This window comes from Mustela nigripes, chromosome 11 (assembly GCF_022355385.1).
Source record: "Mustela nigripes isolate SB6536 chromosome 11, MUSNIG.SB6536, whole genome shotgun sequence".
Classification (NCBI taxonomy): domain Eukaryota; kingdom Metazoa; phylum Chordata; class Mammalia; order Carnivora; family Mustelidae; genus Mustela; species Mustela nigripes.
The window spans coordinates 15,925,794-15,948,612 of NC_081567.1; the positions used below are offsets into that span (position 1 = coordinate 15,925,794).

General features: G+C 60.2%; 1 protein-coding gene across 5 annotated transcripts; it reads right to left on the reverse strand.

The window, feature by feature from the left end:
• Window positions 1-200: 200 nt before the first annotated feature.
• On the reverse strand, window positions 201-19,759 carry FBXL19 (F-box and leucine rich repeat protein 19). 5 transcript variants are annotated; one of them, XM_059414863.1, is made up of 11 exons: window positions 19,125-19,759; window positions 17,631-17,831; window positions 16,109-16,252; window positions 15,919-16,005; window positions 15,607-15,825; window positions 15,027-15,059; window positions 13,294-13,805; window positions 6,869-7,032; window positions 6,624-6,785; window positions 2,040-2,258; window positions 201-1,932 (listed from the first exon to the last, which is right to left on the reverse strand). In XM_059414863.1, exons 2-11 carry the CDS (start codon window positions 17,805-17,807, stop codon window positions 1,754-1,756), a joined length of 1,896 nt encoding a protein of 631 aa, XP_059270846.1. In that variant the 5' UTR covers window positions 17,808-17,831; window positions 19,125-19,759; the 3' UTR covers window positions 201-1,753. The 5 variants fall into 5 exon arrangements, with proteins under 5 accessions (XP_059270846.1, XP_059270843.1, XP_059270844.1 ...); XM_059414860.1 differs by having other exon boundaries at window positions 14,898-15,059; XM_059414861.1 differs by having other exon boundaries at window positions 15,607-15,840.
• Between the last annotated feature and the right edge of the window lie 3,060 nt (window positions 19,760-22,819).

The window sequence follows — 22,819 nt, forward strand, 5'->3', positions numbered from 1 at the left end:
CGGGAAGAGGGGAACCCATCCGCCGGCAGGGATCGCAGGGAGTCCGGCATCAGCTCCGAGAAGCTGGGAGGTCCTAAGGACCCCCGGATGCACCCAAACAGCCCCCTTCCCCAGGAGGCCCCAAGGATGAGCACTGCGGTCGTCCCAGCGCTCCCCCACCCCAGCGCCGGAGAGACACACACGAACGCGGCGGCCCTGGCTGGAAGATTTTGAGTTTTATAGCAAACCGTATGGTACAGACCTGGGGCCCAGGGGCCCAGCCCGGCTGGGACCCCCCCACCAACTTGCCCCCGCCGGGCTGCCTCCACCCCTCCCCCAAGCGGCCCCATCCTCAAGCCTTTCGCGATACCTAGAACCCCCTCCCCTCCGGCCTTTGGTCCGCCCAGCCCCTCCCCCCACCCTCGCACCTCCCTGTTACCTGAGGTATGTGGATAGATTCCCCCCTCCCCTACGTGGTACATCCCGGCTCCCCGGGGAGGGCTGGGCGGAGGGGCGGGACCTGGCCCAACTCCTCCCCCCGGCTCCCCAAGCCCCGCCCCCGCCCCAGGAGGGGTGGGGGAGGGCCAAGAGTCTGTTACTAAATTCCCATGGCAACTAAGAGGGGCCATTTCCAGCCTTAGCACTGGCTTCGGGAGGTGTCCATTGGCTGCTATTTCCATGGCAACCAGGAGTGGCAGTTCCCTGGGCAAATGGGATACAAGTTTCCATGACGATGAAAGAGTGGGAAGAGCCACGCTGGAGGAGTCCCGTCTTCCCCCGTCATCGGGCTGGCACCCCACCCCCACCCCCACCTCAGGTCAGGAGGGGTGGAGCTGCTCCATACAGTAAAGCAAGAGAGAGCCTGGGGGGTGGCGCAGTCCAAGCTGGGTGCCCACCGGTCCAGTCTCAGTCCAAGCCGATCAGTCCCCTCACTCCGGCTCCCCCAGGTCCGAGGTTCCCCCGGTTCAAGTAACACTTCAGTACAGATGAATGTTCAAGTATTGTGCGGGGAGGTGGGTAGGGGGCTGGGGTACCCCTCACCACTCCCCTGGGCCGCGCTGAACAGCGGGTAGGCCCGCGGCCCCCACTCCTCGCAATAGCTGCCATTGTCAGTGACGTTCAAGGAGTCAGGGTTGGGGGGGGGAAGAACTGAAATCTGGGGAGGGAGTAAGGAGAGGGGTGTGACCCCGAGGGGGTCCTACTGCCCCCACGCCTGCTCTTTGCCCCCACCCCTCACTCAGCCCTGCCTTTCCCCTGGTTCCCCGAGTCCCCCCATCTCTGACACGTGGGTCCCCAATTGCTCCTCCGGTTTCCCTTTTCGGCCCCCCCCCCACCCCCCAACTCCAAGTATCTGGTCTTTGTTCCCTGAACCCTTGGTGATCTGCTTTCTGCCCCCCTCCCCAAGCCCTGCTCCACCTCCCCCAGCCCCCCGGCTCCCAGGATCCTGTGTGCAGATACCCTTGCCCCATTACCCTCCCTCACACTTACACCTTACCCCCCTCCCACCATCCCTTTGGCTCAGCACCCCCCCGTACCTCTGACCCACTCCCCCCAGGGGATGGACAATGAAGCAGGCGGAAGGGAGAGTGGACGGGAAGGAGAGACCCCCAGAGATATCAGTGCAGGGGGTAGGGAGGCGGAGGGAGGCTGGCTCAAGTCCCTGGGCAGGAACCCCAAGTCATGGGGTGGGTAACCTGGCCTCCTGGCAGGGATAAAACGAAGGCCCGAGGTCCAGGCTCCTGATGAGTCCTGGGGGAGGGTGGGGGGCACCCAACTAGCTGTCCTTGAGAAGCAGCTTCTCCTCTGGGCAGCGGAAGGGGCCAGGGGGCCCAGCGGCTGCCAGCCGGGCACAAGCTTCAGGGGAGAGCTGGCGGCAGGAGCGCAGGTCTAGGCGGCGCAGGCGCGGGCAGCGGCGGAACAGCGGGAGGCAGTGGTCCGTGAGGCGGTGGCAACCTGGGGAGGGGTGAGGCAGTGGGAGCGGAGACCACAAAGGTTAGTGGGGGGGTGGGCACTGGCCACGGGGACCAGCACACCAGCGGGCCGACACACAGGATGCTTACCGGCAAGATTGAGGTGCACCAAGGTCTCGCGGAGCGGGGAAGTGGGGGCTGTGAGGAGGTGGACGCTGGGGTCCCCGACGTGGGCGCAGTGGCTCAGGTCCAGGGCACTCAGCTGGGGCGCATGGCGCAGCAGGAGCCGCAGGGAGGCATCTGTCAGCTCCAGGCCGGCCAGGCGCAGCTCTGCTACCCCCTGCAGCCGCCCGCGGCTCTCCGTTTGCCCTGGGCAGGCAGGCAGGGAGATCAGCGCCGCGGCTCCGCCGTGCCCGCGCCCGGGCGGCCCGGCCGGCTGTGCCGGCGCCCTCTGCCTCGCCCGAAGCCTGCTTCCACAGCAGCGGCGCCTCCGCCTGCATCCTCTACGCGGCTTCGTCTTCTCCCAAACCCCTGCACAACCTGACCTCATTTCTTCTGTCCACTGCTCACGTCGCCTCCTCAGCGAGGCCCTCCATGATCGCTCCATTTGATCTGGTGACATCCCACCTGGTCCTACCCCTTCCCTGCCATTCGTGTTTCCCCTTTTCTTACCATGGGACCTTTTTTCCCCTCTCCTCCCACTAGAGTAAGTTCCACAAGAGCAGGAATTTTTGTCTTGTTTTTGCTCTACCCCTAGCGAGGGACGTCGGTGCTCCGTACTACTCCCTCGTCTGACAGAACTGCCGCCCCAGGGTCCCCTGCTACCTCCCTCTCCTTCCACTGGTGACACCACCAGCTGGGTCCCATTCTCTCCATCCCCAGACGCCCCTCGGGGACAACAGCACTCTTGCCGGGACTCCTGCCCCAGCCTCCCCACCCAGTCAAGTCTCTCCTCTCCTTCCTGGCATTCAAAGAGAGCCGTGCTCAAAAACAAACGGGACATGGGCCATCTGGTGGCTCAGTCGGTTAAGCATCTGCCTTTGGCTCTGGTCATGATCCCAGGGTCCTGGGATCGAGTCCTGCGTCCGGCTCCCGGCTCAGCAGGGAGCCTGCTTCCCCCTCTCCACCCCACCGTGCTCTCTCTTCTCTCTCAAATAAATAAAATCTTAAAAAAAAAAAGTGGGGCACCATCGCTCCTCTACTAGAAACTCTTGAGCGCCCCTTTTTGGTTAGAACATTCCAGTTCCTGTAAGGGCTCATCCCTGTCTCTGTTCCCAACTCCCTGCCCACACTCCCAAACACCTGGGCCAAATTCCACAGGTGACCCTGCTCTGCGACTCTGTCCACGGACACCGGTGTTCAGTCCTATGAGGGGCTGGTGTCCTTGGCTTTTAGCTCTGAGGTTAGTGACCGCTTCATCCCACGTCGGGGAAGAACGCACATCCCTCATTTGTACACCCAAAGCATGTGGCATGCAGCCTGCTTTTCTTTTAGTGTCTCTACCCCATTCCGCATTTGGGGTTTTGGGAAGAGCAGGGAGGGGCAGAGGGAGAGACAGAATCTTAAGCAGGATCCACTAAGCGGGGAGCCCAAATGGGTGGCTCCACCTCTTGCCCCTGAGATCACGACCTGAGCCGAAATCAGGAGTCAGACACTTAACCAACGGAGCCACATAGGTGCCCCTATTTTGTTTGTTTGTTTTGTTTTTTAAACTAAGTGCCTAAGGTACACCAGCCACCATGAATTAAGCACTCAGTGTGCTTAATGTGTGGCCCACTCAGTGTGGCCCACCAGCCGAGGGGGCCAAGTGGCGGCCTGTTCCTAGGCCAGGGGCTAGGAGGACCGCGTACAACGGTTGCTGGACCTACCCAGAGGTTAGGGAACCTAAGGGAGGCCTCAGAGTTTATTTTTCTGCAAAGTTCTGCAGTAATGGAGATGCTGCTCGTCTGGACCCTGCTCGAAGAACCACAGCTGCGTGATTATCACTCCTGCTTACAGATGAGAACTTTGCGGCTCAAATCATTAAAACAATCTGTCCGAGGCCGCAGGACTGAACAGAGGACGCCAGACCAAACACCATGGCACTATCTGCCCCTCAGGCACCAGCCCTGGCCATAGATACACCGGATCAGATATCACCAACTCACGAAACTAGTCTACACAAACGTGTTACGGAATCTGCAGAGCGCTGACATTTTTCTTATGTTAATACCGAATGCTACAAAAAGGACACTTCCATAAAGGAATTTGGCTAGACCTTTTCTTTGAAAAATCCTAAGATCTGGCACCAGTGGGCTAGCTGGGCACCTGGAAAAGGCTAGCTGGACACTGCGTGCAAGATGTTACTCCCTCCAGTCATTCACCGAGCCCATCCCTTCTGTCACCTGCCAGGCCATCTCCGTGGGCACCTGACTTGGCAAACTGAATTCCACCTCGTTTTTTCTTTTGAGGAGCTGAGAGCCTGGGAAGGATACATCTACAGATGCCCTTGATCTTGGGGCACAGTTAAAAGCCACTGGAGGGAAGCAGAGGACAGGCAGGTCACTTCCGGCTTCTGCATCCGCAAGGGTTTCACGGAGATGACAGGGTTTAAGCTTCCAAGGATCTGAACGGGAGAAGTGGGACGAGAGCAGGCCAGGCAGAGGACAGCAGGGACAAGAACCAGGAAACAGCAGAACTGTAAGTTTTGCTGGAGGAATGCTGCACAGAGCCAGGGTGCCAAGATAAGAAAGACGGCTGTCAAGTCCCAACACTAGAGGAGGTCCCAAGGGCCTGGGAGGCTCATCTCTGCAAGCTCCTGGGGTAGTTCAGGCAGGAAGAACAGGGGTCAGTGTGCCTGCCAACCGGCACTTTCTCACCTCAGGGAAGCCACGGTTCCCAGTGCTCACCCTCATCCCCACCCGAACCTTCCTGGCCCAGGCAGATTCCGGGGAGAGCGGCAACGGGGGAGTTCTCTGGTCTAGCTCTGCCTGTGTGACTCGCAGCAGTCAGTCAACCCCTCTGAGCCTCTGGTGCCTTGTCCAGAAGAATCCTAGATGCTCCCCTACCTCCTTCCAAGGCTGCTGTGAGGGGGGCGGGGTGGGAAGAAGGGACCGAAAAATAAGCTCTGAAAGCAAGGCTCTAGAGTGAGTACAGTCCTTGCCCTCCCAGAGCTTAGAACTCGGGGAGAAGAAATGGGTTTTCATCAAACACTTCACCGCCACACAGTCACAGCTGGGGGGGGGGGGGGGCCCCCAAAGCGCTAAAGGAACCCTGATCTGGTGGGGGGGATCATGGAGGGCTTCTAGGAGGAAGTGGCATTTATGCTGAGGCCTGAAGAATGGTTAGGTGTTAATTAGACAAAGGGGGATACAGCGTTCTGACAAAGAGGACTAAGCAAAGGCCTGAGGGCTGGAGAGAATCTTGGCAAGGAGGCTGAAGAGGCTGAAACGTGGGGATGGCAGGGGTCAGTGGAAGCCAGACCATCCGGGCCTCGGTGACAATGTAGGAGTGTTTATCCAAAGAGCACTGGGGGATTATGAGGAAGAGTTTAGAGCACAGAGGTGACATGGACAGGTGTGCCTTCTGACGGTTCCCCCGGCATCAGTGTGGAGGCCAGACTATGGGGGCCAGGGAAGCTGTTGTGAGCATCCCATCTCCTGGTTAGACGGGAAGGCCCAGGCCTCAGTGTGCCTAACCCACACCTCCGTTGGGACCTGCCTCTGCTGCCAGTACAGGCCTCCTCTCCTACCGAAGTGCTTAATTCTGCCTCACTCCCGGGACAACCCTGTCCCTTCCAGGATCAGTTCGAACAGCCTGGCCTCAAGGAGGGATTCTCTCACTGCTCCCCACACCCAACCACAGCCTCGGTCGGATCACCCTGTGACCTCCTATTCCGATTCTCTCTCTCCTGCATCACTGGGGTTCTATCAGGGTAGGGGCTGGGACTGTTTGAGGTCTCCAAGGCCTGACACGGGGCTAAGGCCGGAGTCTATGTTCAATAGTAAAAGCCGTCTTTACCTGACAGGGCACCTGGGCTGGACCCGGGGTGAAAAGGTAGCTGGCCTGACTTGGGAGATGATACCACCAGCCCCATGCAACCTTCCAAGTCAGCCGTCTCCCTGCTTCTGCTCCACTCCCTCAGGAAACCCTTGTCCTTTTACTGTAGGGCAAGAGGGCACAGAGGCCAATTCTATGGCTCGCTTGTATGTGTACTGATCCATGCGTGAATTTTAGAAGAATGCTATATTAGCTGCCATCTTTTAAAACCAAGGATATTTCACAGGAAAATCCAGTGTCTGGCTCCTCCTGAAGAGTGGAAGGGACTGGCCACCCCGGGCCTGCGTTCTCTTATGGCCACTGCCGCTGCTCCCTTTGGAGGAGGCTCTCCAGTAGCGCCACCACACCCAGTGACTTCACTCCGATGTGCCACCGGCCATGCCCCTGGCTTCTTCCAGAATTCTTATGTCGCCCTCCTGTCCCCTACCATGTTCCAGCACGTACTTCTCTCCCCTCTGGGGGGCAGGGCCTACCTCCCCTTCATCCTGTTCCCCACAGTTCCTACCGCAGGGCCCAATGCACAGCAGCTAAGTAAAGGAATGAACGGCAGCCACGCAAGGCCTCCTCACCACACTCATGTGTTCTGCCCTTTCTTCGGATCTCTTAACATCCGGCACGAGTCGGAAGAGACCCTGGAAGCCTCATACCTCCCCCCCTGGCCAACCCGTTCTACCAATGAGCCAACGGACGCCACACCTGGTTTGGTGTCTGGTGGAGGCAGGAGCAGCTCGCGGAGCTGGGAGTCTTTCACATCCTCAATCCAGCGGAGATCCAGGAGCCGCAGGGCCGGCAGTGGGGCTGAGCCCAGGGCAGAGACAGAGAGCCAGGAGCAGCCGGAGAGCACCAGCTCCTGCAGGCCTGGACGGGGAGGCCGGAAGTCAGCACTGCATCCCAGGACCGACTCCCTCTTCACCCTGCCCTACCTTGCCATGCCGCCCTACCTTGCAGACGGTTCAGAAGCCACATGAGCTGCTTCTTGGAGACACCTGTCCAGCTGAGGTCCAGGGCTCGGGGCTGGCGACGAACCACACCACTGAGCATGGGTGGAGTCAGGGACTTTCGCCGGCTCAGATCCATTCGAGGCCACAGACGCTTGTCATAGCACCTATCGGCCACGAGAGGGAGACAGAGCCCTCAGCTCTTAGGGAGCCCGGGACACCCCCTCCTTCAGGGCTTCCCCGGCCACGGCCACGGCTCTGTCCTGGCCCACAGCGACAGCAGGGGTGGCAGGAAGTACCCGGGCTCAGGCCGAGAGCACCAGGTCTGGGGCTCAGTTTCATCACTATGCGAATGCGAGACCCCAGGCAGGTCCACTCCGCTTGTAAAATGAAGGCAACGTCCAGACGCAGCGGGCCCCACAGGGGCCCCACAGGGCTACCGCGAGAGCAAATGAGGTCACGGCAGTCTGTGGCCCTTACAGCTTCTAAAGCAGCCAGAATACCAACACCCCACACGCTGTATCTGATGTAACACCAGAGGGATCCCTCGGCAGCCTCTACCACCCCCACCTTGGCCTTCTGGAGTTCTCCCTGGCTAAGTTATGGGGACTCGTGGGAACTTCGCATCTCCTCTACTCATCTCTGCCTTTGAGCCGCATCTGCCCCATCCTGATGGCCAGCTGCCCAAGGCTCAGCTTACAGCCCCCTTACCCCGTCTCGGGTTACTGTATCCCTCCAACTAGCATGTAGGCCCTCCAGGGCTGGACGGCGTTTCCCCTTTGGTAGCGCCGGGACCCAGCCCCATGCCAGGGGTCATCTGTTGCACCAGCGAATGCTGCGAAGCTGGTGGGAAGTCCCTGAAGTGTCCCCGGAGCGCTCCCCCACAGCCCACGTCACCTACGGCTTCTCATTTACCGGCTCGGGGCTTACGGAAGGCGCGGTGGCGCCCAGGAATCCAAGTTCCAAAGACGACCGAGGCCTGCACAAAGTGAAAGAGCTTCCCTGATCCCTCACGGCCCCGAGGGGCCCAACATGCAGTGAACCAGAGCAGGGTTTCCCAAACTTATTTTTACCAGGAACCCTTCCCCAGCTCTCCCAAGGTCATCTGTGAACGCTCCGTGGTACACTAAGGTTCCTTGAGACTCGGTCTAAACTCCCCTTCCAGTTCTCAAAAGCACATCAGGAAATTCCCACTGGGCCGGACGGGCTGTGTCAGAAGCAGCAGGGGTGGGGAAGGCCCGGGAAGCTGTGTCTTCCTGCCCTTCACCCCCGCCCCATTCTGAGGGCTCTCCCCTCCAGAGGCCCTGGGCTGCAGCAGGGGGTGCCCACTCCTGGCGCGTAGTCAGCTGCTCTCCCGTTCTCTCAGAACATGAATTTATCTTTCAGTCGATCCCTCCTTGCACTTAAAATCAGTATTTCTTCACATAAAAATGTTAACCTTAGAAACCTGTACAGTGAAAACTAACCGGGTCTCTCAAATCCTGGGCAGGTGCTGCTGTGGCTTTAGGCTACCGTCTGAAGACTATTTTTGTAAAACAGGGAGGTAAGCATTAGGTGTTATACAGCACCCAGTGGACAGACTTCCGTTTCAGAACTGACAGAAAGATGAAGCAGGGTTCTGTGCCACTTGAGACTGCCAGGCATTCTCCCGTCTGACATTTTAGGGAATTACTGGGGGGCTTCAAGCCCAACGACTCCACTTCTCCACTTGCAAAGCTCTCGGACTAGAAAACAGAAAAGGAAAACACCCTGCCTACCCGCAACCCAGCTTCTGCCCCTTGTCTCTAGCCACTCGGTGAACTCCTGCCCAGTCTGGAGTCTCAGCTCCACTGCCACGATCACCCCGAAGCCCTTCTGGATCTTCCACGGCTAGAGAGGGAAACCTTCCCCATCAGGGGCACACACAGGCCCCCCAGCTCTTCCTAGAACATACTCCACAACAGCCACACGGAACCACCTGCCAGCCGACAGACACACAAGGCTGCCTGGTGCCAACATATATGGGCGCCTGTCATGCTTCTGACCAAAATGCCAAACTACCCAAGCTTTCAACAGCCAGTCCCAGTGTCTCCTCGCCCAGGAAGTCTCCCATGACCTTTCTTAGCTTGAACTAATTGGTCCCTTTGCCCCTGAATGACCAGGGGGGCAGCCCATGATCACTCAGGGCCCTACGGATCCTAAGTGACCGCCTCCACTGGGCTGTCAGGAAACGGGAGAAACAGCCCATCCACGGTAACTGAAGCAGCAAGGGATCTAGTGAGAGTCAGCGAGGGCTGGACAGGGAGCCTCCCAGGGAGACAGTGAGGGGAGGAAGAGAGTGTATGCTCCCATGGGGAAGAGCCAGCAGCCAGGCCTAGAACACAGAGAGAACTCGGAGCACTCGGAGAAACTCAAGCAGCAGGAACAAAGGGCAAGGAACCTTTGGAGGAAGGTGGCGATGACCACAGGATTAAGATCTAGTGTCGGGGCGCCTGGGGGGCTCAGTGGGTTAAGCCTCTGCCTTCGGCTCAGGTCATGATCTCAGGGTCCTGGGATCGAGTCCCGCATCGGGCTCTGCTCAGCAGGGAGCCTGCTTCCTTTCCTCTCTCTCTGTCTGCCTCTCTGTGTACTTGTGATCTCTGTCTGTCAAATAAATAAATGAAATCTTTGGGGAAAAAAAAGATCTAGTGTTTATCAAGGGTTTTCTATGGGCCAGGAACTAGTCTGTGCCTCAAGCAGTTAACCTCACAACAGCCCTAGGAGGTAAATACTGTTCCTACAACCTCCTTTTTAGAGTTACAGAAAAGGAGGCCCAGCGAGGCTGAGAAACTTGTTCCAGGTCCCACAGCTACTAAGTGGTGGCAGAGCCAGGCTTTCACCCAAGCTGCTCTGGACTGAGCCTGAGCCAGGTCTAAGGGAGGAGCGGGAGGTAGGGACCGGGGGGAGACTGCAGAAGGGGCCTGGGGCGGGCACGGTGTGGTAAGGCGGGCCGCAATGCCAGGCGGGTCTGTCGTTTAGCGCACTCGCTGACGCACGTATGTGTTTAAATGTCCAGCAGGCCGTGGGAATTCAGTGTGAGGGCAGCAGGGAACCTCGGACGGGTCCTTTCTAAGCTGAATGACACAAAGGGGAGGGGCCGGGAGAACTGTTAGGAGGCACCGCCTGTCCTCACTCAGGGGCCTTAGGGCGTGATGTCCAAGTTCCCTAACCCAGTTCACTTTTCCCTAGACTCCAGCCACGCCGACTGAGTCAGCCCCCTATTAAGCCCACCTCCCGAACCTGGAGTTCTGATCCTAAACCTCTGTCTTGCAGGGGCGCCTTGGGGATGCAGACGCACCCGCCCGGCTGATGTCTGCCAGGAGCTCCCAGCCTTCTGGGCTGCAGCCCAGGCTGGTTCTTTACTCTCGGCGCTCTGTCCTCGCTGGTGCCTCCGCTGTGCTCGCCCCCACCCATTCCGGGCCCTCCCTCCGAGCCCCCACTGGCCTCGACTTAGGGGTACAGTCCCTTCCTGGCCACCCTCTCTCCCCGTCTTCCAAACTTCCAACCCTCTTTTCTGCGCCTCAACAACTCCACCATGCTTCCTCTGCCCACCCCTCCCCTCGCTCTTGGTACAGTCACTTTGCCTCCCAGTCCCAAGAGGAGATAGAAGCCACCAGACAGGAAAGCCTGCAACTTCCTGCTCTCCTACCTACGGATTTCTCTCTGCCTCCACCCTCACTAGCTCTTTCCACACACCATCCTGATTTCCTCACTTCCGTCCGTCCGTCCGTCCGTCCATCCAACCGGTATTGTCTTAGAGCCTCCTGCATGCCAGGCACCATCTTAGAAACTAGGGACACAGCAGAGAACAGATCAAGTCCCCGCCGTGGAGCTGATGTCTTCAACCCCATGGACATGGCTTTGGTCCCTACTCCCACGCAGCACAGCCGAGGACCCCAGGGTCTCGTGCAGCAAACCCAACGGCCACCTCTGGTCCTTGGTCCCCCACGACCTCTCGCCAACTCCCACACTTTCTCATTCACTCTTTCCTCAGTCTCTCTCCTGCAGGACACTTCCACCATCTCCTTCACGTACGTCTCTGGCTGCTCTTTCTCTAACTCACAAACACTGACATTCTGTCTCCTGCCCTCTTTCTGGAAGCTGCTACCTACGGGGAAACTTCCAAACTTGGATCTTTCCAGCATCAGATCTGTACATCCACCTGCTGTCCTGCTAGCTACTGACTAGCCCCCAAGCCTTTTGGACAAAAACGTGTCCAATCTGAGCATTTCCCTTTCGCAGAATCTGCTCGTCCTCTGCTACTGCCAAGCTTGGGGAATGGCACTGCTGCCCACCCAGGCTCGTGGGCCAGACACTCAGCCGAAGAGTCATCACCCTGGTGCTCTAACAGCCATTTAGTGACTGAGCACAAGCTGCTCTGCTTTTAAAAAGTTCTCAGCCCAAGTCCTGCTCTCTACCCCTCCTGTCCCTGTCTCTGTGCCTGCACCTGACAGAGCCTCCTGTACCTGCGCTAGCCTACTCTCATCCTTATCAAAACCCACCATTTTAGCGCGCCTGGGTGGCTCAGTGAGTTAAAGCCTCTGCCTTCGGCTCGGGTCGTGGTCCCAGGGTCCTGGGATCGAGCCCCGCATCAGGCTCTCTGCTCGGCAGGGAGCCTGCTTCCTCCTCTCTCTGTCTGCCTCTCTGCCTACTTGTGATCTGTCAAATAAATAATACATCTTTAAAAAAACCCAAAACACCATTTTACTGAGGCTTTAGCACCTTCCAAGTACTGTGCTAAGGGCTCTGTAAGACCTACTTTATTTACTCCCCATAGGGCAGGAGTATGAAGCCTAGACTCCAGGTGAAAAAACAGGCCTTGAAAGGTAAAGCCACCCCCCCACCCCCCCGGCTAGACACTCAGGCAGGACAGGAAGCACAGAGGACACCCATGGGCGCCAGACTCCAGGGCCCAAGCTGGGAATCTCTGTGCCGCCTCAGGTCCGCTGCTTCGTCCACTTCCAGTCACAAGTCTCTCCCTGAGGGAGAAACTAAGTCCTCTTCAGTCCTGGATCCCTCCTGCCAAGCACAGAGCAGGCCTTGGAGAGGCCTCGGCAAACCTAGCGCCAGTCACTACAAGCGCGGGGTGGCTGTCCCCGGCAGTTGTTCTTAGCTTCCAGGCTGCAGGCAGACTGGCAGCTGCTCCCGGCTAAGTCTGAGGACGTAAAGGCTGTGCTTTCAGTCAGTATTTGCAACTGAGGGAATGATACTGGGTGCGGCTAGGGCACTGAGTAGTTTCTACTTTCTGGGTACTGTCCTGGGCTCTCTGCGTACACTAGCTCACAAAGATGTATGAAGTGAACACTTCGCTTCTTCAGGCTTAACAGGTGAAGAAGAAACTGAGGCACAGCGAGGTTAAGACACTCGCCCCCAGCGGCCGTCAGCTTATCAGGGCAAGAGTAAGAGTCAAGCCCAGGCAGTCTGCCTCCAGAGCCGCTGGCACCGGGACTCCAGGTGTCCCTCCTCCTCCCCCTGGGCTGCCATTACAAGGAACACGTTAGTCCCCGATTTGCAAAGTGACCGCCAGGATGCCTCCTCCACAGTAAGGGCCTGGGAAACAGCCTGAACGTACTCATTTAATGAAATACTTCTTGGGTGCCTCCACTGCCCCGGTCCCGTGCTGGGAACACGCAGATAAAACAGACACAGTATCCACCCCGCTCGAGCAAGCGCTGTGAACACGAGTATGGAGAAACGAGCGCGGGCTCGCCGGTGTGTGGAGGGTCCTCGCGTGCTCGGCGAGGGGAAGAGCACGCTGCGGTGGTCGTGGGCCTGGGGAGGATCTGGTCGGGGCAGGATCGGAGAGAAGCCCGGGGCTTGGGAAGATGACAGACATTTCTGAACAAAGAAGGTTCCGGGGCAGACGGGGTGGCGACAGACAGAGGGGGCGGGGAGCCGCTCTGGGGCACGAAGAAGGAACGAGGGGAGACCGGAGCCTGAAATGTGGCTGCCCCCGAGAGGGCAGGACCCCCTCAGTTACGTGTAAATGGACCCTCCGGTGAGACTGTCCTCAGCAAAAGGACTGTGCAAAGCAAATCGGGTGACGTACGACAGCACTGAGCACTATACTTGCCCCAGGAACACTCATAAATGACAGTTCTTAGGAGGAAATATTTTGGAGCCATGGGGCGTGGGTTCAAATTCCTGGTCCCACTACCTCCTCTCCACAACCTTGACCTCAGCTTCTGTAAAAGGGAATAATAGTACCTGCCCTCACAGCGTTGTTCTGAGAGTTAAATGAGCTCGAGCGATGCAAAGGAGCTTGCACGCAGCAGTTGGGGAAGCATCAGACTGGAATGCATACTCGACACAAGAGTAGTAGCGAAGTAAGAACAGGACCCAGAGAGGGCATGACCTGCCGCTGCAGGTCCTACAGCAAGTGAGAACCCAGGCCCGTCCAGGCCACTCACCAGCGGCTCCAAGTCCGGCAGACTCGCATGCAAACGCACAGCTCTCGGGGCCCGAGGTGCTGGAAGACACGAAGCCAGGCGGCGCGGGGCAGGGGGTGGTCGGATCCAGCGGCCAAAGGCAGCGTGTCGGGCTCAGGGCTTCGAGGTGGGGGCCGTACCACGTGCCTCTCCAGCTGCGGGGGCCGGGGCGGCGGGGCGGGGCCCAGGGGCCAGCTGAGGAGGGGCCCCCCACTGCCAGGGCGCACAGCCCGCCGCCCCCCGCGGTTCTCCTTCTCGCCCGAGCTGCCCCGGGCTGGCCGGCGCCCATTCCGGGCCTCGCCAGGGGCCTCATCCTCACTCAGCGATGTGCCCGAAGAGTCCGAGTCGGAATCCGAGTCCGAGGAGGACGAGGAGGTGTCGGGCACCCGCTCCAGCAGCTGGCACATCCGCTTGAAGCGTTCGAGCTTCTCCCTCTGCGGCGACGGGGATGGCACGGCCGGGCCCTCGGCAGAGGCCAAAGGCGGCTTTGGTTTCTGCAAGGAGATGGGGGGAGGCCGCTCTAGGGTCTGACATGCACGGTTTCGCCCGCCTGCCCGGAGGAGTGAGCAGGGGAGGAGCAGCCCAAGAGGCAGTCCTGAGTTCCAGCCCTGACTCTGCCCCTGAGCGGCGTGAGGCCTCAGCCACGTCACATCCCTCCTTATCTGTCATGTGAAGATATTGATTCAAAGAATTAGAAGCCTTAAGGGTTTCAACAGCTTAAGAGTTTTCAAAGGCTGTGAAATACGGAGAAGGTTAGAGATGTCATTTTGAGCTTTAGCTCTGCTATCGACTCTCTGTGTGACCTTGGGAAGCCCCGGCCTCGTCATCCATAACACGGAACGCTGGCCTAGATGATTCCGAGTGCCTGACAGTCAACGATATGAGAGAGACAGAGCACCTCATGCTCATGGACTCACATCCTCACAGCGCTCCAATGGAGTGGCAACCTGGGCCACTTTTCTTACACTCGAGGAAACAGAGGCTCAGAGAGACGAAGTGACTTGCCCAAGGTTACAAACTAACAAACAGCAGAAGCAGGATTTGAACACAATCAGGCCGACCCTTGCATTCATGTGTCAGTGCAAAGGGACAGCTGATTTCTAGCTTTGCTGTGTGATCTGGGGCAAGTCTTTTAACCTCTCTGGGCCTCGCCTTCCTCACACCTAAGTACATTTCACAGTTCACAAATCTCATTTACTTTCATTAGATGTAAACAGTTCTGTGGGATGGGTGGATAAGGTAGGTGGTGTCCTCTCGTTCACAGGTGAGGAACCGAGGCTCAGAGCAGCTGACAAGTTGCCAAGACCACACAGGGAATCAGTGGGCAGGGATTTGAACTCAGTTCTTTTCCCTTCAAGGTTTGGAAACATGACGCAGATGGGTCAGATGACACCCCCAGGGCTGCTGGGAAGTCCTGTGGCCTGGCCCCAACCCAGCCCTTCCCCCTCCACTCTTCCCAGGGGCCCAGATGCCCACTGTGGCCAAACGGGGCAGGGGTGGACAAGGTGAGCAGGAAGGGGCAGATCTCGGTCTCTAGGCTGGAGGGTGGGGCAAGGAAAGGTGGGGGGGGGAGGTCCCCGGCACACCTCCCAGTTCTCGGGAGGGAGCCCAGGGTGGCAGGACGAGAAAGCCTGGCTCGGATTCAGAACCCTGGGGGGCAGAAGGCCGGGGCCGCCTGGGTCCGGTCCTCGGAGGAGGCAGGCGTCTCCACCCACCTTCTTCAGGTGCCTCTCTCGGCCTCCTTTCACCTACCAGAGCGAGAAGGAAATGTGGGGGAAGGGCGAGACCCCATCAGCCCCTCGCAGGCCACAACACCAAGAGTCATGTTCGGCTCTTAGACTACAAATCCCAGAAGCCCCCATCTCAGGAAGAACTCTGAGCATGCTCACCTCCCCACCAGCGGCCCGGCTCACGGAGCATGCTCACCTCCCCACCAGCGGCCCGGCTCACGGAGCATGGGCTCACTGAGCATGCTCTCCGCTGCTCTCTTCCCCTCAGGCCCTTCCAGCCCCTCCTTCCTCCTCGGTGGCAGCGCATCTGGGCATGCTCTCCCCCTCCCACCTGAAGCACCCGGGGCTCCCCAGGCTTCCCTGCCCAGCCCAAGCTGCCCTCACCTGCACCTCTCCTCCCCACCGAGCTCGCTCCACCCTCCCCAAAGTTCCTGACCGACATCCCCCAACAACCCCTTGAGGAACCGGGGCGCAGCCTCCCAGGCCTACCCTCCCAGAAAAGGAACTCGACTACCAATCCCAGAATCCCTGGGGCTGGACCTAATGAGCATGCTCCCTGGCTCACCTTTTTCCTTGGGGTGGGGGGCTCATTCCCTGCCTCCCTCTCCTTTCTTTTGGGGGGCCCAGGCACGTCCTCTGGGGGGGGCCCAGCAGGTAAGGGGCCCTTGCGCCTGGGTGGGGGTGGCGGAAGCGGCGGCTCCTCCGTCAGCTTCCATCCACTCCCCAGGCTGGCGCCCTCCTCGCCGTTGTCAGCCCTGCGGCGGCCTGGTCCCTCACCTGAATCCTGGGGAGATGGAAGCTAGGGTTGAGGTTCTCTCCAGCTCCCCAGCCCACTGTCTGCGCAGAACCCAGCGCCCAGCCCAGCCCCCACCCCTACCTTGCTGGTCCGGCCTTCCTGGGTGCATCGAGGGCACTCCCAGCAGTTAGGGATCTCCGCATTGATGACACCCTCAGCCTTCCCCATCTGTAGGCAGAGGGCAGGGAGTGGATGGAGCGCGCCAGGAAACCCAGAGGCAGCGCTCCCCAGGGCCATCACCTTCAGACTCCAGGGCCCCCAGGGCCATCACCTTCAGGCAGCCGGGGTGGACGATCTCATTGCAGATTGTACACTCCATGAGGCTCAAACCAAATTTTTCTTCCTCTCCCTCTACTGTGTCCTCCTTCCCAGCCTCCCCACACAAGAGGCACACAGCTGTGTGTGGGAGCACGGGCTGTGGGGAAGAGGGAGTATTAGGGACCCAGAAAGCAAGTGACAGGGGAAGACCCTTCCTTCCGGGGAGCCTGGCCAGCTGCGGGATGAGGTTCAGAACCCATGGGTCCATCTGGGTTAAATCTTGAATTTGTTCCCTTTTGACAGTATGACCTTGAGCAAGTGATTTAACCTTACGTCTCATGTCTCCATCCATAAAATGGGGCTAGGCATTCTTCCTTTGCAGGACCTTTGGAAGAATGAGCTCACCCGGGGAAGCACTGGATACATAGTTGTTATCACGGTTGCAAATGTTGCAGCTGGAATCAGGGTCTGTGTGTGTGACCCTGAAACTCTTGCTGGCTTTGGGGAAAGGATAGAAACCATAGCAAATAGGACCATACTGTTGCAAGAGAAAGCGGCAGGAGACTGCGGCTGCAGCTTGGGATGATTCGGAGTTTGCACAATGGGCAGCCCAAGTGTTGCCCTGGACCCTACAATGAATCAGGTTTTGGCAAGACTCCTGGGAATGCAAAAGGCAGCTGGCTGGTCCTGAGAGAGCAGCCCTCTGACAACTTGACTTTGGGTGGGGGGCAGGGTAATACAGAGTCATCTGAGGGATGCTGAAGGTTGGGAGACAGGCCCAAGGAAAAAGGACTAGGGAAAGGAGGAACAGGAAAGCAAGGCGATGGTTGGGAGACAAAGAAAGAGAAGGGGGGGCTCTAGGGCAAAGAAGCAGCAGACGGGTTGGAGGGAAAAGGTGGTGGTGGTCCTCCAGGAGGAGGTAGATGGAAAAGGCCGCCTGAGAAGGGCCACATCCTGGAGCTCTGGGGAGCTCCGTGGAAGAAACTCATGTTCTCTGATACCTACTGTGTGCTGGGCACACTCACATCTCTGCTACTGCTTCATCTTTACGACTCAGCAAAGGAAAGGTTTCACTGAAAAGGTACTTCGAGGTTCAATGTGTTTGTTCAAGGTCACACAAAGGGTAAGCCTGGCCTCAAATCCGAGACCACTCTGGCAGGTGAGGAAGAAGCCAGAGAAGGCTAAGACCTATTCAGTTGGGCCAGCTCTGGGAGTGGACCCCTGGGCACACATTCCTCTAGGGAGGCGTACAGAGGGGCTGAGGTCTCTCTGGGTCTGTGCCTCTGAAGCTGGGAAAAACATGAAGGTAAGCAGAACATTAGATTCTTCTGGGCGCTAACATTGCCCCCTGCTTGGAACTGGAGACAAAAACAGGCCTGCTGGACATCCGAACAAGACAGCGTACGACTGTGTGAACGAACAGGAACTCTACAGTGAGCGCGAGGAAGCAGCCAGCCCAGGAGGGCACCCGGGCCAGCTGGGGAAGGGCACCCACGGCCCCCAGGGGTGTCGGGCACGCCGGGGGCAGAACTCACGGCAGTGCACTGCCGGAGCAGGCACGACTGCTTCATGCGCCCGGGCCCCCCGAACTTCTTCATGTCTCGGCAGAAGTGGCAGTCCCCGCACTCAGTTCGCACACAGGCCCGGCAGCGGCGGCAGCGGGTTCGGCGTCGGCGCGCTCCGGCCCCCGGCCCCCGGCTGCTCGACGACATTGGGGGCGTCAGCAACGCCGAGGGCTGTGGGTGAATGGGACACAGGGTCAGGTGGGCCCACGGAGGCCCTGGCCTAGGACACTCGCAGCAGCTCCCCCCATTCCTAGGCAGCCAGAGCTTGCTCTCCTACCCCTGTCCCGGGGTGCGGGAGACAACGAACAAGGAGACTGTCCCTCCTGGGGGGGGGTCGGGGGGGCACCACTCCCTCTACTCAAGGCCTCTCTCCAAAGAGCTCACCTGGCTCCTTTGGGAGCCTGAGAACTGGCTTCCTGACCTCACTCCTCTTTCCTCTAACCCTTCCTCAGCACCCCCTTGGCTACCCAGAGGAGGAGGAAGGGCCTTCGGCCTCGGCTCTGACACCTCCACACCAAAGCTCCTTGGAAAGCCGGGGTTCCTTGTTTGTGGAGTTCCTCAGAGAGACCCCAACTCTTCCCCCGGTACCCAAATGTACTACCCCCCAAGCATTCCCCAACCTCAACTCCCCCACACTTCCCTCCAGATACCCACAAATTCCTGGGCAGAAGCTCTAGACCCTTCCTCCTCCCTCCTTTCTCCCTCACACGCAGCTGCCGCCCAGTCTCTCTCCCCCAAACCTATACATTGTCAACAGACCCGGGAGGATGCTTGCCCTCCCCCGCCCTCAGGGCTCTGAGACACCCTCCTCCCCATGCTGCCTCAGAGACCCTCCTCAGCCCCACACCTCAACTGTTCTGCTCCCCCAACACAGCTCCCTCTGCCCCAAGACACCCTCCTCTTGGATCTCTCAGGTCAGTCTGGGCCATCTCCCAGACTCCCTGGGATTCCAGAATCCCCCCTGACATCTCCACAGAACTCAGGATGGGCTCAGCCCGACATGTCTTCTCCCCCGCCCCCCAGCTTCCCAGGCTACTTTCCATCCCGAATTGTCTAGAATCCCTTGGGCTCCCCTTCCCATGGAAACCAGATCCTCCAAGACCCCACGGAGACTCAGCAGGCCTGGAGGGGTCTCTTCGTGGCCAGAGTCTTACCCTAGCTTCCCCCTTTCCAGGGACTTCCAGACCCATCCATGGGGGGAAGGGGCCCTCCAGCGCTCCAGGGGAAGGGCCTGGAGGGCGGCGATGCAGGCGGGGATGGGGGTCTGCCGGGGGAAGCAGGGTCTAGGAAGGAAGGCCGGTCCCCAGGGTTGAGCGCTAACAGGAAGGAGGGCTGGGCACGAGGAGTTTGGAGCAAAGAGAGGGCGAGGCTGGGGGCGGGGAAGGTAGAGAGAGGCCGGGCAGAGGATGAATGGGAGTGGGAGCTGCCCGGGTCTGGGGGTGAGGAGGAGCCGCACGAACCCACCTCACACGTGTCCCGGGAGCCATCTCTCCCTTCTCGGCAGCTCCCGGCGGGTCGGCGGCCATCGGCGGCGGGGGGGCCGGGCGGCGCGGGGCGCGGAACGCTCAGAACGCCGGGGTCCACGGCCCCCCGAGGGCGCTCGGCCCCTCCCTCCGGCGGAGGCCGGGACGGCGGCGAGTGGAGATGGGGGGCGCCGGGGGCGAGGCCCTCCCACGGGCTGCGGCGCGGCCCTTCCAGGGGGAGGTCCTGCTCTGGGGGGCTCAGTCCCTCAGCCCCCCCAGGCCAACGGGGGCTCCTCGGGCGCAGGGTGCTCGGCTTCTGCCCGGGCCCCACTCAGTCCGGGGTCCGAGTCACAGCTCCCCTCCCCCCACCCCGCCTCTCCCCAGCGCCCCCGGCCCTTTAACTGGCCCCTTCCCGGCCCCCACCGCCCAAGGGGTCCAGGGCCAGGCCTGGGCCCCCCCACCGTTTCCGGGGTTCAAGCCCCGCCCACCGCCGGTTCCCGGGGAGGGGGGGGTCCCTGTAACCTGCCCCCCTCCCCTGGGCCCGCCCCTGGACTGCGGCCCCCTGCCCTAGGGCTACCGGGCGAGTGGAGGGGGGTGAAGGAAGCTGCTCCGGCCCCGCCCCCCCAGCCTGCGCGCGCCCCCGCCCTCTCCCCCTCCCCCCAGCGCGCGACCCTCCAGAGACTGGGATTTAAATAAAATTTGAATAAATCCCCTTCCTCAAGGCGGAGGATGGAAGGAAAGGATGGAAGGGGGCAGGGAAAGGGGGAGGGGGCAATTGGGGTGCCTCAGCCCCCCTGGTCCCCCGGCCCCGCGCTGCTTCGGCCCGGGGCCCTGGCCGCCTCTCTCATCCCTCCTGAGCTCCTTCCTCCTTCCTCCTCTCTTCCCCCACCCCTCCCTCCTCCTTCCCTCCTCCTCCTCCTCTTTACTCCCTCCTTCTCCCAGAGGAACCCCGCCCCCTGCCCCCTCCTGTCCCCACCACCTCCACTTTCCTGGACGAGCACGCGCAGGGCACGACGGAAGTCGTAGTCCTGCGGCCCGGTGACACCGTGGGAACAAGGGGATGCTGGGGCCCGCGGGGACTACAAACAAGATGGCGGAGGGCGTGCCCAGCCGGGCGCCGAGGACGCCGGGAGTTATAGTCCGGTTGCCCCGAGGCTCCCCGTAGCCGAGGATAGAGAAGGAGCGGGAACGATGACTACAAACAAGATGGCCTTCTCCCCCGACCCGACCTCCTTCCCAGGCGCTCACACGCCCTCCTGTCCACAACCCTCCGCGTGTGTGGTACCTGACGGGAGTCGCAGTCCATCTGCTGCCTTCCCGCTGCCATTTCTACTCGTCAGGAACAATGGAAAGGTGAAAAGGAGCGAGGACTACAAGCAAGATGGCGGGAGAGGGGCGTACACCTGACTAGGAGTCGGTCTTATGAAGTGCGATGGGAACGGTAGTCTTCGGGCCTTCTCGCGTGCCTTAAGAATGGCGGAACCACGAGAATAAGGAGACTACCGTAAAGATGGCAGGCTACCTGGCCTCTCCCTGCCGCCTCATTCTACCACCTGGGGCACCTCGCCCGCCTGTGACATAGAGATTCCCTCCCGGTGGCGCAGAGCCTGACGGAAGTTGCAGTCTTCCCGGGTCCGCTCTATTATCTTCGGCGGAGACAATGGAAGGGAAAAGGGGCGGGGACAACCAGCGAAGATGGCGGCCGAAGGGAAGGGGAGATGGCGGCTTGGGATTTGTAGTCCATGCACTAGGGTTGTTCTCTTGTAAGAACGCGGGAGAGGACTACAATGATGATGGCGGACCATCACCGGCTCTCTGCGGCAATGCCTGCTGGGGGACGTAGTCCCTTCCTAAGCCCTCCGGAGAAAGGACCTGGGCTGTTGAAATGCGCATCGCGACGGACACGCCCACTTGCGAGCCTACGGAAAGCGAGAGTGTCTTTCCGCCTCTGCCCGCCGCCTCTTTCCGAACGACCTGCCGGGACTTGTAGTCCCGCGCTCTGTACTCGCCAGCGGAGGGGGAGAATGTAGGTCACCAGTGGGGCTCAAGGCAGGCGAGGGAGGAAGACCCGCGGGAGTCCAAGGAATATATAATGTCGCCCCGCGTGCGGCAAGGACTCTCAAGGGCCCTTGGGGTAAGGCTCTCCAGGGAGAACAGCGTAAACGGCGCTGTCGCGGCGAGGGAGGCGTGGTTGTCGCCGACGGGACCGTCCCTCGCACCCGAGGCGCCTCCCCCAGGCCTCCGGGAGTCCGACCCGGAATCGACCCGGTCGCGAGGACTCCGGCGAAGGGGCTCTCAAGTCCTGCGAAACCGGGAGTCGCGGAACCTCGGTCTTCTCGTCTGGGAAGTGGGGATGATGGCGCGTCCCACCGGGAAGGGTCAGGTGCGTGAGCTCGACGCCCTCGGGGCCTGACCCGGGGCCTGACCCGGGGCTCGTGCGGGTCGCTCCTTTCGCGGGGCTCCTTCCTGCCCAGCCCTTCGGGGATCCCAGGCATCCACCGCGCCGGGAGGGCTTCGCTCCCGGGAGGAGGAAACTGTGGCCGGCCGCCGGCCCGCACCTCCAGCCGCCCCCGCACCCCGCACCTCCAGCCGCCCCCGCACCCCGCATCTCCAGCCGCCCCCGCACCCCGCACCTCCAGCCGCCCCCGCACCCCGCACCTCCAGCCGCGCCCCCGCCCCTCCTCCGAGTCCTCCCGCGTCCACTACCGAGCGCGGCTCCCAGGGGGCGCCCAGTCTCCGTGTGCCTGACGTCCTGCAGCCTGGCCGGATGCCTCAGCCTTCAAGTAGCGGGCGGTGCCCACCGGCGGCCTCATCGCCGACCGGCCTCGGCGGCGGCCCTGCAGCCATCTCGGCGGCCAAGGCGAGCGGGACTGCTCCCCCCTTCGGCCTTCTCGATCTGCCTCCTCCGCTTGCAAAACTACCCACTTCTGACCCCCGGCTCTCCCCGCCTGTGTTGGAGCGCCCTGCGGAAGACTTGGGGTGGTTCTTCGGCCCGGGAAGTTCACGCCGGCCCGGGGAGGGCGATCTTGAGGTTGGAGGGACTGGCTTGAGGCCGGGCGGGCTCCCTCCAGCTCCCACCTTGTCAGGAGGCCCTTGGCTCTCAGATGATGGTCCCCTCTGTGTGCTCGCTGCCTGAGCGCTGGCTGGCGTGATTGTTCAGGACTTTCTCCACCGCTTTTCCCACGGCCTGTTAGGTCCTTCCCCTCTCGCATCCCACTTCTCTACTCTGCATCCTGCAGGTTTCTGTTTATTTTTTTTATTTTTTTTTTAAAGATTTTATTTATTTATTTGACAGAGAGAGATCACAAGCAGGCAGAGAGGCAGGCAGAGAGAGAGAGAGGAGCAAGCAGGCTCCCTGCTGAGCAGAGAGCCCGATGCGGGACTCGATCCCAGGACCCTGAGATCATGACCTGAGCCGAAGGCAGCGGCTTAACCCACTGAGCCACCCAGGCGCCCCCAGGTTTCTGTTTAAGTGCCGCTGCCCCAATGAAGTCTTCCTGTAATTCCCAGATGAAATTCATTTATTGACTCACTACATGGTAAGCGTTATGAGGTGTCCACTTCTGTGTTAATTCGGTGCTTTCAGCATCTCATCCGATCCTCAGAAGAATCCTAGGAGATAGAACCGTTTTATAGATGAGAAAACTGGGGACCCAGTTTCCAGAGCCCCGGCTGAGGACTACTGCAACATCTACA

What these genes read in the sequence shown, in the direction of transcription:
- FBXL19 (XM_059414859.1), bottom strand. Translation starts at nt 17,807, where the DNA reads ATGTCGTCGAGCAGCCGGGGGCCGGGGGCCGGAGCGCGCCGACGCCGA. An exon ending in TCCCTCCCGAGAACTGGGAG is followed by an intron (nt 13,806 to 14,897) that starts GTGTGCCGGGGA and finishes ATCTCCTTGCAG; the next exon opens with AAACCAAAGCCGCCTTTGGC. An exon ending in TGCCGGACTTGGAGCCGCTG is followed by an intron (nt 7,033 to 13,293) that starts GTGAGTGGCCTG and finishes CGTGGCCGATAG; the next exon opens with GTGCTATGACAAGCGTCTGT.